Source organism: Pollachius pollachius (genome assembly GCF_949987615.1).
Source record: "Pollachius pollachius genome assembly, chromosome: 1".
In the NCBI taxonomy this organism is placed as follows: Eukaryota; Metazoa; Chordata; class Actinopteri; order Gadiformes; family Gadidae; genus Pollachius; species Pollachius pollachius.
In genome coordinates this window covers 45,842,998-45,858,401 of record NC_136934.1, presented here as the reverse complement: position 1 = coordinate 45,858,401, position 15,404 = coordinate 45,842,998, and the positions used below count along the sequence as shown (strand labels likewise).

General features: G+C 48.0%; 1 protein-coding gene across 1 annotated transcript in view; it reads right to left on the bottom strand.

Annotated features, from left to right (window-relative positions):
* Positions 1-13,565, bottom strand: part of nphs1 (NPHS1 adhesion molecule, nephrin) — a gene marked incomplete at both ends in the record, with an annotated part of 41,330 nt that extends 27,765 nt beyond the window's left edge. Inside the window, 6 exons of the mRNA XM_079757854.1 lie at positions 1,009-1,112; positions 2,142-2,223; positions 2,718-2,840; positions 9,934-10,056; positions 12,654-12,851; positions 13,508-13,565. Of these exons, the coding sequence (XP_079613980.1) occupies positions 1,009-1,112; positions 2,142-2,223; positions 2,718-2,840; positions 9,934-10,056; positions 12,654-12,851; positions 13,508-13,565 (688 nt within the window). The remainder of the gene's footprint in view (positions 1-1,008; positions 1,113-2,141; positions 2,224-2,717; positions 2,841-9,933; positions 10,057-12,653; positions 12,852-13,507) is intronic.
* Between the last annotated feature and the right edge of the window lie 1,839 nt (positions 13,566-15,404).

The following is a 15,404-nucleotide window of genomic DNA, read 5'->3' as shown; positions in this document are numbered from 1 at the left end:
TAGTGAATGAATACATGAGGGGAGGAGGGCTCTGAATGAACACATGAGGTGAAGAGGGATTCTGGATGATCACATGAAGGGACGAGGGATTTTGCGTGAATGCATGAGGGGAGGAAGGTTTCTGAATGAACACATGAGGGGAGAAGGGCTTCTGAATGAACACATGAGGGGAGGAAGGTTTCTGAATGAACACATGAGGGGAGAAGGGCTTCTGAATGAACACATGAGGGGAGGAGGGTTGCTGAATGAACACATGAGGGTTTTTTCATCCATAAAGATGGAGACACCAAGGCAGACCCTTTCTGAACATCAAGGTAATTCCTTAAATCTCTTTAATAACAAAAATGTTATATTGGAGGGATTTATGAATGCAGTATATCAACAACTCGGAAATAGTTTTTAAATGCAGGGAAATAAACACTGTCAAAAGTGATTTAGGTTGTCAAACGTTAAGTCTATAGATATATCATGATGGATACTTGTTGAGCCGCTATAGAATATAAATAGACTATCCCCGACTGCTCAAAGAGATCAATGAAAAACCAATCCTTTGAACCAGGTCGCCCAGTGGCTGGGTGCTGGTCTTCGGATGTGTTCTAAATGAACATGGACTAACTGTGTAACAAATACACACGTCTAACCTCATCACCAAACAACAGACTGGCTCATAAGAATGCTGTTTCTGAATCAACCACAGCCATGCACTATTTATCTGAATCAAGAATCTTTCTTAATTCCTGTTGAATGTTATTGAAATAACAGCAGTGTTTGGAGTCTGAAACCACTGAGTGGTATCTCCTCAGCACTAACCCTGATCATGACAATACTAATCCTAAACCCTACAATACTCACAGTACTAACCTACAGTACTATCCCTACAGTACTAACCCAATTGTACTCAGACTACTAACCCTGCAGTACTCACCCCACAGTACTAACCCTAGTAGTATTACTCATAGTACTAACCCCACATTACTAACCCTGTTGTACTAACGCTCCAGTACTCACAGAACACCTTCATGGTGAGCGAGGTCCTGCTGGGTTTGGAGGCGCCAGAGTTCTGAGCGAGACACGTCAGGAGGCTGCCGTCATCGGAGCTCAGAGCCAGCACCCTTCAACACACACAGACACACGCACGCACGCACGCGCGCGCACACGCACGCACGCGCGCGCACACGCACACACACACACACACACACACACACACACACACACACACACACACACACACACACACACACACACGGTTAACAAGAAGTTGGTTCATACTGGTGTTTATTGCAACGGGGTTTGGGTGATCATAAACTCGTTGCGTCTCAACCGCGGCGACTGTGAACCGGATTTAACGCGGGACCAATTTGCCGTCCCTGTGCGTTGACTCCTGCATCGCGCTCAAACAAATGCATCCGTAACCTTTGCACACAGATGTTTGTGCCATGTGAATAGGAAGGGAAAATATGCGATACATCTCGAACCCTCCAAGGCAGCGCCTCCGTATCAACGCCATCTCTGGAGATGAGCTCATTACGGCTGCAATAGAGGAGCCAGGAGTCTACAGCAATGCGGAACAACACACACACACACACACACACACATATATATAAATATATATGTGTTTATATATAGGCACCTGGTGAAACAGCAAGGATGGATCTGTCTTGCCGCTGAAATGTAATTTTGTGCATCTGACAAGGTAATTTAATCGCTAGGCAGCGTCTAACAGTTGACTAGCATTGTCCCCCACGCACTGAGACAGAGGGGAGACAAACACATTAGAGGCCCCAGAGTCAGGGGGGAGGGAGGGGGGGAGGGAGAGATGGAGAGAGCGAGAAAGAGGAGAGAGAGAGAGAGAGAGAGAGAGAGAGACGGAGGGAGAGGGAGACAGAGAAATGGAGAGAGAGAGAGAGAGAGAGAGAGAGAGAGAGAGAGAGAGAGAGAGAGAGAGAGAGAGAGAGAGAGAGACAGAGAAACAGAGAAACAGAGAGAGAGACAGAGAACAAAAGGGGGAGAGAGACAGACAGGGGGGTGGCGTGTGCAGGGTTGTGATTAAAGGAGATTGAGAGAGAGAGAGTGATGGCATATGCAGGGCTGTGATTGAAGGAGCATGTAGGCCTATAACTGGTGGTTGCTGGGACACATACGTCACTTCTCCGCGTGTGGTCCAGAGCCTCTCATCAGAGCCTGTCTCCGAAGAGGACTTCACCCCCATCAGCTCAACGCCATCTAGACGGCCGGACAACGGAGGACTCCCTGTTAGTGTGGCTGTGTGTTGGTGTGTTTGTGTGGTTGTGTGTTGTTGTGTTTGTGTGTTGATTCGGTTGTGTGTTGTTGTGTTTGTATTGTTATTTGGTTGTGTGTTGTAGTGTTGTAATTTGTGTCTTCATGTGGTTGCGTGTTAATGTGGTTGTGTGCTAATGGGGCTGTGTGTTTTAGTGTATGTGAGGTAACGTGGTATTTTTCTTCTTCATGTGTTAGAGAAATAGAGATGAGATGGACGATACAGGCCAACCGTGTAGCAGATATAGCAAATACATTACTGTACATCACATTGCATACATATAGTTTCAATAAATTATATTATTTTCCTTGCCACCTGTGATATATTTCATATACAGTAACCTTAACACATACATTTCAAGTGCCTGCACATTTCTTCTTGAGTATAAGCTCATCTACGTAGGGATGGACTGCATCAAAGGCTCTGTATCATGGCTCACCTTTATAGAGTTGTATCTGGGCCTCTGGTTTAGCGTCCGGGGCCACACAGACCACCGTGTACCTCCTCCCGGACACCCAGGTCTCGTCAGAGTCCACCTCAAAGTAGGGCTCGGACGGGGGTACTGTGTTAAGACAAATATTTGCTGTAACTACAGAACACACTTTGATCCAGACATTGATTCTGTTGTGTTAGCTTCTGGGTAGGAGATGGTCGAAGCGAGAGAGTGATATCATGTGCGAGGTGTAGATGTCGGATTGTGAGTGAATAACTGTCTGGCTGTGTGATGGCGGTGGAGATTGACAGATTATAAACAAGTATACGGAGGGAATATGATGAAGAGAAAATAAAGCCTACGCTAATCTATCCGGAAAACACACGTCTTCTGTGATCACGCTGAGAAAATTGAGTAGGCCTACTTCACGAGACTGATCAAAGGCAGGTCTTCATTTGACCGTAAATCAGGAAATAGAAATACAGATGAAGTAAACAGATTGAAAAAAAAAAGGCCCTTTGCTCAGGGAAGCGAAACATTCCTTGGCAGGGAATTTAAACGCTGTCAAAAAACTGATCATCAAAGAGATTTCAGGAAATCCCTTCTTCACTGAGATGATTAAATAATCCATGCACGTCTCATCAAACTTAATAGAGCCCAGACATATTTAAAGATCTCACAGCCCTGGATGTCGACAGCTGTCATTTTCAATAGCATGTCAATTCTGGGTAAGTGCGGAATAGTATAGTTCCACAGAACGCAGAACTGCGTCAACACTGAGAAGGCAGAGCTAGGTTAGGAATGTATTGCGAGGTAGAGGATTGAGAAGTTAACGATAAGGCTTTGGCTGTACCCAGAAGTTCCATTAGTTCTGGCAACCATTCCTATCCTATTTTGAGACTATTTTGAGTTCCTTTCCAATGTTGCGATGTAGCGGGTATATAGGTAGACAGACAGGCAGGCAGTTATATAGTAGACACACAGGTGTGGGTATATAGGTAGATAGACAGGTGGGTGGGTATATAAGTATATAAGTAGACAGACAAGTAGGCTTAACGGTCTTATTGCGTGACGGCGACAATCGGATACCAGATCTTTTTTTTTTTTCTTCAAATCATTGGATAAATTGATAAACTGTCGGAATGTCAAGAAAATTTCAAAAACAACTGACCTAAAAAATAAAATCACCACACAAACCGCAAAGCCTGCTTGGATCTTTAATGGTTAAAAACAGAAAAGAAAGTTGGAAAATAAGACATATGTTGAAGAGGAACGCAGGTGTTTGACAGAGATGTAGCGGGACAAGGTGCCAACTAAAAAATGTAGAGCACTGAATTTTAGACTGGAGGGCAACAGAAGATAAATTATGGGCTTGAGTTTGAAAGGCAAAAAAATGATAAAGATCCGGTTATCTTTGTTAATAAACCTATTCAGCATTATCCACTGGCTGGACGTAAAACCAGTTTCTGCAGCATCTGCTGCAAACGCTGTCATATGCTATCATAATTACACTCAATTAGCGACGCGCACGCAGAACCCGAGCCCCGCGTTACGGAGCCGCAGTCCACCAGTAGGAGGAGCTGTTGCCCAGCGTAGCCCGGCGCCCCTCGCCGGCTGCTGAGACAGATGAGATGTGGCTGCAGCTTCAAACTGATTTAAAGGAAGCAATTGAATGCGTGTGGACTGTGATGGGTTACCCAGAGATCTGCAGAGGCGCACCCTACAATAATGAGATGCCCCCGCCCTCCCCTTCCACCACCACCACCCCAGTCCCCCCTCAACACCCCCGCCCAGTCGTCCACTACGCCAGGCATCTATTGGCCCTAAATCTACACCGGGCCCACTCAATTCACATGGCCGCATCACTTGTTGTGCGTGAGGAATGTCTGCTGATCTAACAAATGTCCTCCAATAAGATTAAGGATATGTTCAAAATGAGGCTCCGGGATGTGATCAATTTTATTTTTTTAATTTATTTTTGCTTCAGTCTCATGCTTGCCTCCTTTAACTATCTCCTGCTCACTCAATCATCTCCATTCCCCCAGCGTTCACCGCCCCCCCCCCCTCCTGGTTATCACCACCCTGCTGACCAGGGTGGGGTTAGGAGGAGAGGAGAGGAAAATAGAAGAGAGGAGAGGAGGAGAGGAGGAGAGAAGGAGAGAGGAGAGGAGGGGAGGAGAGGAAAGGAGAGGAGAGCAGAGGGGATATGAGGAGAAAAAAGGAGAGGAGAGACAAGGAGAGAAATTGAGAGGAGAGGAGAGAAAAGGAAAGGAGAGGAGAGGAGAAGGGAGGAGTGGAAGAGAGTGAGGTGAGAGAAAGGAGAGGAGGGGAGACGAGAGGGGAGAGGAGAGGAGAGGAAAGGAAAGGAAAGGAGCAGAGAGGAGAGAAAAGGAGAGGAGAGGGGCGGAGAGGAGAGAGGAGAGGAGAGAAAAGGAGAGGAGAGGGGAGAGGAGAGGATAGGAGAGGAGAGGAGAAGAAAGGGAAGGGTAGTTAGATAGGTGGGTGATTAGTCGGGGAGGAGGCTGGTTAGGTAGGAGGCTGGTTAGGGAAGAGGGAGGGTTAGTTAGTTAGGAGGCTGTTTAGGCAGAAGGCTGGTTAAGTAAGAGGATGGTTAGTTAGGAGGCTGGTTAAGGAGGAAGCTGGTTAAGGAGGCTGGTTTGTTAAGAGGCTGGTTAGTTAAGAAGCTGGTAAGGCAGGAGGCTGGTTTAGGTAGGAGGCTGGTTAAGTAGGAGGCTGGTTTGGGAGAATGCTAGTTAGTAAGGAGGATGGTTAGTTAAGAGGCTGGTTAGGAAGGGGAGACTTGTTAGGTAGGAGGTTTGTTAGTTAGGAGGGGGATTAGTTATGAAGCTGGTTAGGGAGAAGGCTGGTTAGGGCGAAGGCTGGTTAGTTAGGAGGCTAGTTAGGTAGGAGGCTGGTTAGGTAGGAGGCTGGTTAGGGAGGATGCTAGTTAGTTAGGAGGCTGGTTAGTAAGGAGGCTGTTTAGGTAGGAGGCTGGTTAGGGAAAATGCTAGTTAGTTAGGATGCTAGTTAGTTAGGAGGCTGGTTAGTTAGGAGGCTGATTAGTCAGGAGGCTGACTAGTGAGGATGCTGGTTAGTCAGGAGGCTGGTTAGGTAGGAGGCTGGTTAGGGAGAATGCTAGTTAGTCAGGAGGCTGGTTAATTAGGAGGCTGGTTAATTGGAAGGCGGGTTAGTTAGGAGGCGGGTTAGTTAGGAGGCGGGTTATGTGTTCATCACGTCCACTCAGCCTTGTGGTCCTAATCAGTGATTCCCTGTTCTGCTCTAATTAAAATCCACACACACACTCATGTGACACACCATCACATCTGTGTTCCTAGTTTCCAGTGGCCTCTCTTCATCTCTCTCCATCTCCCTCCTCTCTTCATCCCCCTCGTCTCTTCATCTCTCTTCAGAGGGCATGAGTGGCTCAGAAGGGGTGAGCGCGTTGTCTGGCAACCGAAGGGTTGCTGGTTCAATCCCCTGCCCTTCCTAGCTAGAGTGTTTGAGGGGTCCTAAGCCAAGACACATAACCCTGACTGAGTGGCCACTGGTCTGAAACGCTCTACCTGAACCCAGTCCTTCGACCGCTGGCCGTGCCTCCGTCCTCATCTCCTTTCACCTCTCTCCTCTCGTCAGCCGCTGTGCGCGTCTCAACGGGACACACGCATCCCATCTGCCAACCTCAGCACAAACACACAACGTGGAGGCATACGCACACTAATGCATACACACACATGGCTTGACTTAGACACACACATAGACGTGCGCACACACTGTACAACAAGTGCGGTGCTGTGATACAGATCTTTAGATGTAGGAGACATCTTGGAGAGAGGAGGGAGAGGGGGGAGAGAGACAGGGATGAGCAACACAGAAAGAGGGGGTGAGGGGAGAGAGAGGGGGTGAGGGGAGAGAGAGTCAGTCTAATGGTTTGGAGCAAGGCGGGAGTACCAGGTGTGATTGGCTTTGTGTGTGTGTGTGTGTGTGCGTGTGTAAAGGGGGGGGGGTTTATTGTCATGGTAACCCACAGCTACTTGATCTGCCTACTGCCCTGCAGCTCCACAGGACATGAACAACAAGAGCAGTTCAGTTATGTTGCACCAAGAGGAATTTTGTTGTCGTTGGAGTATGTGTGTGTGTGTGTGTGTGTGTGGGTGGGTGGGTGGGGGGGGGGTTGAGAGAGTGTGTGTATGTGTGTGTGTGTGTGTGTGTGTTTGCAGGCTTGTGTGTCTGAGTCTGTGTGTGTGTGTGTGTGTGTGCGTGTGAGAGAGACTTTGTGTGAGACTGTGTGTGTGTGTTTGCATGCTTATGTGTCTGAGTGTGTGTGTGTGTGTGTGTGTGTGAATGTGTGTGAGACTTTGTGTGTCTGTGGGTGTGTGTTTGTTTGCATGCGTTTGTGTCTGTGTGTCTGTGTGTGTGTGCGTGTGAGTGTGTGTGCGTGTGAGCGTGTGTGCGTGCCTTCGTGTGCGTGTGTGTGTCTGTGTGTCAGACAGTGTGCGTGTGTGTCAGCGTCTCTCCTGCTCCCCCTCCCAGCGTCTCCCAGCCCCAGGTGATCCGTCTTGCATTAGACGCTCATGATATCGCTCCCCCTGACCCTGGGATCCAATCAGACAGCGAGGGCTGCTGTGCTGTGTTCCCCGCTCCGGCTCTCATAAAGCCTTCATGTGTGGGATTTGATGCAGCGCTTTGATCACGGGACGCGACCACGGGTGACCGGTCAGAGATCTGCCCCACATCGAGACGGCCTCGCTCTGGGGCGGAGGGGACTCCGCCGTCGAAGACTGTTGGCGCTTTCCCCCACTCCTCCCAGATGAGCACTATAAGAGATGGTTGTGATCAGCTCATTATGAAAACCTCCGGATGTGTCCCGGGTTTGAATCAGTGGCGCCACCGGGGTGGAACAAACGGCCGTGCTGGACGTACACAGGGAGCTAATAAAGAGGGTGTAGTCTTTGGTTTTCTGTTGTTGTTGTGGTGGCTCTTTGTGTTTTTTTCATTCCCCGTTCCCACGGCAGGCGGAGGGATGGGCAGCTGCAGACAGCAAACAAAGTGGCAAGACCGAGAGGTGCGGAGCGCCAGCTGCAGTGCTGCTCAAGGTGTCCATGCCACACATGTATTGTCTTTTTTATCTAAATATATATCGATAGATCTGTATCGATAGATCTATATCAATATAGTTGTTTTTTTTATGTGTGGCATGAGCAGATCTATATAGATAAAGATAAAGATATAGATATCTATATAGTTCTATTTAAAATCCAATACATGTGTGGCAGGAGCAGATCTATATAGATAAAGATAGAGATATCTATATAGTTCTATTTAAAATCCAATACATGTGTGGCAGGAGCAGATCTATATAGATAAAGATATAGATAAAGATATAAAGGGGAATTTAGTTCAGGCTTTGGGGCAGACGTGCTGGTCATGTCCTGGTGGTGATGGAGCAAAGAAGGGGTGAAGTGGTGAGGAGTTGAAGTGGTGAAGTGGTGAAGTGATGAAGTGAGGCAGTGATGAAGTGAGGCAGTGTGGGAGTGAGGGAGTGTGAGAGTACGGCCTGCTGGGCTGCAGGTGTGACACAAGCGCACACCAGAGGCCATTCAAACCCACACAAAACCTCACCACTAACACCACCACCACCACCGTCTGGTCCAGCCTCTGTCACCCCTACCCGTAACTCCCCCCCCCCCCATCATCTCATGTCAGGAAAAGCTGCTCTCTTCCCAGAGGTCCGCTGAGTCGCCTGGCAACACCCCCCCCCCCCCCCCCCCCCCCCCAGTCACACACTCGGCCGCCCGCTGAAAGGCCGGGCATAAAGCGCTTCTCCATGGACACTAAGAGAGGGGGAGAGCATGAAAGAACGCAGAGGAAGAAATTTTGCGATGGAGAGAATGGGGAGAGGGGTGGAGGGAGGAGGAGGGGAGGGGGGAGGGTGGATAAATGCACTGGGCCCTGAGAAGAAAGCTTCTTTAGACTCTCTTCATCACATGTGGCCACGCTCCCACCAGAGAGAGAGAGAAAGGGCGAGAGAGGGAGCAAGGGCGAGAGAGAGAGAGAGAGAGAGAGAGAGAGAGAGAGAGAGAGAGTGGCAGAGACATAGAAATAAGAGAGACAAGGAGAGGACAGACAGATCGATAGATTTAAAGATAACGTAGCTGCTGCCTATATATTCTATCAATAGATTGGTAGAGAGATTGATTGATCGGTAGAAGCGAGCAAGAGAGAGAGAGACAGAGACAGAGAGAGAAAAAGAGAGAGAGAAAAAGAAAGAGAGAGAAAAAGAGAGAGAAAAAGGAGGGGGATTTCTACTCAAATGTGACGTACATGTTTCTCACATTCGCCGGGTTGCGTCTTCCCAGTCGAATGCACTTCTTGTAAGTCGCTTTGGACAAAAGGTGCCGGCTAAATAAATGTCATGTAGCGTAATGGAAGAGAGATAGTGTGCATCAGGTGACATCAGGTGCTGCAGCCTAGTGCCATAATTACACCATCATTTCACCATGCGCTGCACTCTACCTACAGTCTGCGCGAGCGCTACCACAGAAGCAGGCTCATGGGCCAGGGAGGAGGTGTACAGCTACCCTCTGCTTTTAGAGTTGACATTTTAATTGCAAATCATTTATATTCATTTTGATGCAGGGTGTTATGCTACTGAATACATTATGAATAATACAGTATTAATAATAATAATACCAAGGGCACACTCTGTCTCTGCGGGCTTCTTAGCTCGTACACTGCGGTGGATCCCTCAACAGTCTGCCTTATTGAACAGCTCTCTGTATGCAGACTCCAGGTCACAAGGTAATGTTTGTCACTATACAGTGGGATTGTTCTCTGAGCCTATAGATACACACACACAGACACACAGGCCGATACACATACACACACACAAGCACACAGATCCATACACATACACACCGAAAATACACAACCACACACACACACGCACGCACGCACGCACACACACACTCAACCAAACACGCACACACACAAACACATACATACATGCACACACTCAACCAAACACGCAAACACACACACAAACACACACACACGTCTTACCACAGTAACACGCACACACACACACGTCCAACCACACACACACATACACAAATGTCTCACCCCACTAAGACACACACACACGTCTAACCAAACACAGGTATGAGCACGAACACACATTCACAAGCACACACATACATGCTTGCATCGGGATGATTCTGCTTACTCAACACATCCAGCCAGGCCAGGTTGGAGCTGATTGGCTGACTGCTCTCGGACCCGCCCACTTGACATTCATACGGGCCGTCATCGTCCAGCTCGGCGCGCTCCACCTGCAGGTGGAACTGTCCTGCAGGAGACAAGACGGATGGTGTTAGCGGGCGCCGCTATATGCTTATATATTACCTCATAGAACGCCATTATTCTGCTACCTGCGATTAACCTGTCAAGGGGGAGAAGTTGGACAATGAATGGGTAATTATCAGCAGGAGAGGTTCATTATTTCTCTTATTCAATCTGCCTAAAATAACATTGCTTGCGTGTTTCACAACCTCCCACTTCTCAGAGTGGCCTCGGCGTTAGGTAATTTAACAAAACGTGTTTGAATATGGGGAGAAAACGAACGCTGAGAGCAGTTTGCGCGAACGAAAGCACGACAACTCTCTAATTTTTATAATGATATGCTTTGAAAGGAGCTTTTCCAATAACCTCGTCTGGTATTGCTTCAAGGTCTGAAGTGGAAACCAAACAATCTCACGAGCGTCGCGCTGATCTCACGCCACTGATTAGATTCGTCTTGAGGCGCGTCGCGGCCAAACCTCCTCAAGGTTTCTCTTCGGCTGAATCCGAGCTTGACCTCGGTTGCCACGGCGATAAAGGACGCCGCGGCGATAAAGGACGCCGCCCACTGAGCCTCGCAAATATCGAACACAACGGAGAAAACTTGTCAGATCCACCGCGGTTACCGAATAAGCGTCTCTATTAATTGAGGATGGGGGGGGGTGGGGGCATCTCTCGCGGCACCCCCCGGGCGGTCTCTGCGTAGCAACAGCCCAGCGTCCGTTTGATGGCGTGCCATAACGTGTGAGGATTAGGCGTGTTCAGGGATAGTCTTCTATCTTCCCCTGGCTCGCCGCCGTGGTCGGCATGCGCTCAGTGGTGCCACGACCTGACAGTCTGCCAGCCGCGGAGAAGAAGAGGTGGCAACATAATTAACACCATGCAGATGCAATTTTCACATCCAAGTGTAAAAAAGAAAGGCCTGGGAAATATTTAATTATTTCACCCCCTTTACTGGAACGAGTAACAAAGGGGTGTATCCACCCGTCAGTGATATCGATAGACGGATACGGAGATGGATATATCTGGAGACGGCAGCTGTCTTCAGCGCATTTGTTTTATTTTTGAAATGTGATGGGATGATATCCCCCCTTTTTTCTTCTCAGTATGAACCGCGTTTCTGAAACAATTTCCATAAACACACCAACGTCTTCACGATTGACGCCTTAAATGAAGGTCTTTGTGTGAGTGCGTGATTGATACAGCAAGAATCAGCAAGGTTCCTAACAAGTGGCTCACGGTGTGTGAGTCTAAATAAACCGCAGGGCCCCGAGACATGATTGCAGTCCCGTGATATGTTGAAGTGATTGGAAATGCTGCATACTCAAACTCACTTCGCGGTGCATTCTCCCGTCCTGACACATGCAGGCATACATCCAGGCACAACAGTGACACTTTAGCAGTGGTTTCACCTACGTTTCTTGCAAAGTTCCTGCATATCAACAGGAACCCACCGTGTGTTTACTGTACATCCTTGTCATGAACCGCGCTGGACGTGTCCTGACAGTGTGTGTGCCGTTGTCTGTACCCCGGTGTGCCGTGTGTGTTGTGTGTGGTGCGGCGCTTCTTGCGGTATGCCGGTGACATACGGGCAGATCGCTAACAGATGCTCTAGTCTTACTCAGATTCGCCTGCTAATTGCCAATTAGTTTTTAGTGACTCTGGTGTAGATACCACCGCACTTTGCTCCTAAACACTAAAGTTGAAATTGTAATTTTTGTATTTCATTGAGTGCGACGATAAGGCGCAGTTTGAGAGTAATGTTGGTCACCTGGTCGGTGACCAACACTGACAACAGGAGTAGAAGGTCTAACTGGGGTCTCTGATGTTGTAGCCATGGTGAAAACAAGGCTGCCCTTAGGGGATCAGAATGTCCTCTATTGTGTCACCTGAGTTAACACCGTCTGATGAGGTCAGCTGACCCACACAGTGACATGGCGAACAATGGGAACCTGCTGTGAGTCGTTTCCGCTTTCACTACCAGGGTTAGGCTACGGAGGGTGTTTGATCAATGCTAGGTTGAGGGGATTGTTGATCTATATTATGGTAAGGAGATGGTTTGATCTTTATTAAGGTTAGTAGATTTTTAGATTTACATTAGGGTTAGGAGATTGTTTGAGGTATATTAGGGTTAGGGGGTTGTTTAAATAATATGAGGTTTAGGGTTAGGGTTAGGGTTAGGGTTTGTTTGATTCATAGTAGGGTCAGGGACAGAGATTGAATGATCCAAAATAGGGATAGAGTTAGGAGATTGTTTAATCAACAATAGGGTTAGGGTTAGGAGATTGTTTAATCAACAATAGGGTTAGGGTTAGGAGATTGTTTAATCAACAATAGGGTTAGGGTTAGGAGATTGTTTAATCAACAATAGGGTTAGGGTTAGGAGATTGTTTAATCAACAATAGGGTTAGGGTTAGGAGATTGTTTAATCAACAATAGGGTTAAGGTTAGGAGATTGTTTGATGTATATCAGGGTTGGGAGGTAGTTTGATCTATATTAATCAGGGTTAGGACCTTGTTTGATAATTAGTCTCTCCAACAAGTGTCATCCATCCCTGAGGGCCGTCTCCCTTGAGGCCCGCCTCCCCCCTCCAGGTACAGGCTCACCTCTGCTGGGGTCCCCCAGGATGCTGTAGCGTGGGAACCCGGGCAGGCCCCGCTGTGGCCCCAGGAGCAGGCCGTCCTTGAGCCACTGCACCACGCCGGAGGCCCTCAGGACCCCGCAGCGCAGCACGGCCGTGGAGCCCGCCCGCACCGTCGTGTTCCGGGGCTCCACCACGAAGACCTGCTGAGCCCGGACCGAGCCTGGGGGAGAGAGAGCGGCTGTGTGTGAGTGAGGGTATATGTGTGTGTGTGTGTGTGTGTGTGTGTGTGTGTGTATGTGTGTGTGTGTGTGTGTGTGTGTATATATGTGAGTATGTGTATGTGTGTACGTGGTTATGCATGTGTGTGTGTGTGTATATATATATATGTGTGGGCAAAAGTGTGTGTGTGAGGCTGTGCGTGTGTGTATGTGTGTGTTTGGTTGCTCATTTGTGAGTGTGTATTCGTGTATATGTGTGCGTGCGTATGTGTGTAAATCCAAAAATCTAAAAATATGAAGGGTAGGTGAGCAGGAATGCGACGATGATGATGATGATGATGATTATGACGATGACGACGGTACTTTGGGCGCTCGTAAGGGCGTGGAGAAAAGGGACAAAGAGGGGCAGCGAGGGACGAAGAATCAAAGGGGAGCTGGAAAACCGGGCCGCGAGGGCAGGAGGAGGAGGAAGGTAAGCACCGACCAGCCTGGGGAGTCGGTCGCATGGTGCTTTGTTTGGGCTCTCCATTGTGTCTGTGCCGCAGTCATTATCCCGCCATATGCCTTATTGACGGGAAACCCGGAGTGATACGGCCCTGGAAATGAGTCAATAAGGTAATTACCGGGAACTAACTCCCCCCCCCCCCCCCCCCCCCACACTCCCCCGGGGCACGGAGGTGGAGCTCACGGGTGTGAAAGGAGCAACAGGAGGCCATCTTGGATCCGCCTCATCTTTGGGTTTACTTCACCCTGCTGCTGCTGCTGTCCTCCTCAGGGGAGGGGAGGGAGGGCTGGGGATCCATACTCTAATCCCTAACCCCTCTATTCTAATCCTTTTATTTATCATACACGGCTCACGTGTGCCTGGCCGCGGGGGGGCCACGCTCTGATACACCACGGCTGCGGACCCCCCACCGGTACACATACACACACATACCCGGTCGTACCTGAGGTATGAAACAGTAACACATCGCGGGTTCGTGGGAGAAAATAATTCAAGTGTTTTGAGCCAAGGGCAACAGTTTGGGGCTAATTAGCACCTCGTAGCCTAACTTTAATCTCATATAAACAAAGCCCCGGAGAAACGGGGGGAGAGAACGTATCGCTGGCCGGCTGTTTGAATGCTGACCTTCACTGGCCAACTTGTTTGTGCATCGCATGCTCTGCTGGGTCTGAAAACAAGACTGAGAGGCAGAGACTCGCGGCGAGGCCGGAGCACTCACCCTGCGTCAAGTTGAAGGGCGAGGTTCGCTATTAGAGAGAATGCATACCAACAAGGAGAAACACAAAGGTGGATTTGCATATGGTTAACACTGGGGAACCCTCTACACCACAGTGGTGCGGTGGGCAGCACGCTGCTATCGTGCTGGATGACTTCTAAACGCAAACACAAACAGGACCGCTGAAGCTGGTGCTGCAGTTAACCTCTGTGATTCTTTCCTCATTAACTTCTTTGTGTGAAGTGATCAGTGGTGCCCATTGGACACCGAATACTCACGACCTTCCTCTTCTGAACGGAAAGCGTCTGAAGTAGGGTGAGGTAGCGCTTTTAACAGATCATTTCCAATTGTTAAAATAGACGGAATTTAAACCGTGTGAAATATGCTCAGACTGAAGGACACATGGTAATCTTGGAACGCAATTAAGCACAAGTAATTATTAATTATGAATTATTCATAGTTGATTAGTAGCCTAGTTGCTATAGAGCAGGGATTGGCTCTAACGGTAAATACAGTGCAGGGAGAAATGTTGGAGCCAAGAGGATAATAATGTCAGATAGTACTACTCAGTAATATAGTAATAGTTAGAGAGTAGTACATTGTGTATGAATAACAGGATGTGAGATAGTACTGCTCAGTAATATAGTACTAGTTAGAGAGCAGTATATCCTGCATGCATAACAGGATGTGAGATAGTACTGCTCAGTAATGTAGTACTAATTAGAGCAGTATATCCTGTTTGAATAACAGTATGTAAGATAGTACTACTCAGTAATATAGTAATAGTTAGAGAGTAGTACATTGTGTATGAATAACAGGATGTAAGATAGTACTGCTTCGTAATATAGTAAGAAGAGAGTAGTATATCATGCATCAATACCAATTTCTTATCCTAGCCAGCTTTGTACAGGGAATTGGTTTACCTAGCGATTGTTAGTGCTTGGCACTTGGTTCTATGAACATCATCACTGTACCGACGGCGATATATTGTTTCTCTTTCTTCTAACAAATGTACTTATTGTAAGTCGCTTTGGATAAAAGCATCTGCTAAATGCCATAAATGTAAATTTAAATTACAGCCATGGATTACAGGATGTCAGATAGTATTCAGTCATATAGTACTGGTTAGAGAGCAGTAAATCCTGGCTGAATACCCAGTTACCCTTTCGATGATGATCAGAGTCTTACCCCATGGTAGCAGAAACAGCAGCGTTGGGGGCAGTAAGAGGATCTGTGTTGAACAGAATTCCATCTCAACTCCAACCCAGCGGAACTCTGCCGTTAGGAACACTGTGAACACAACGCACAATCTGTTTGGATTCTGTATATCATATA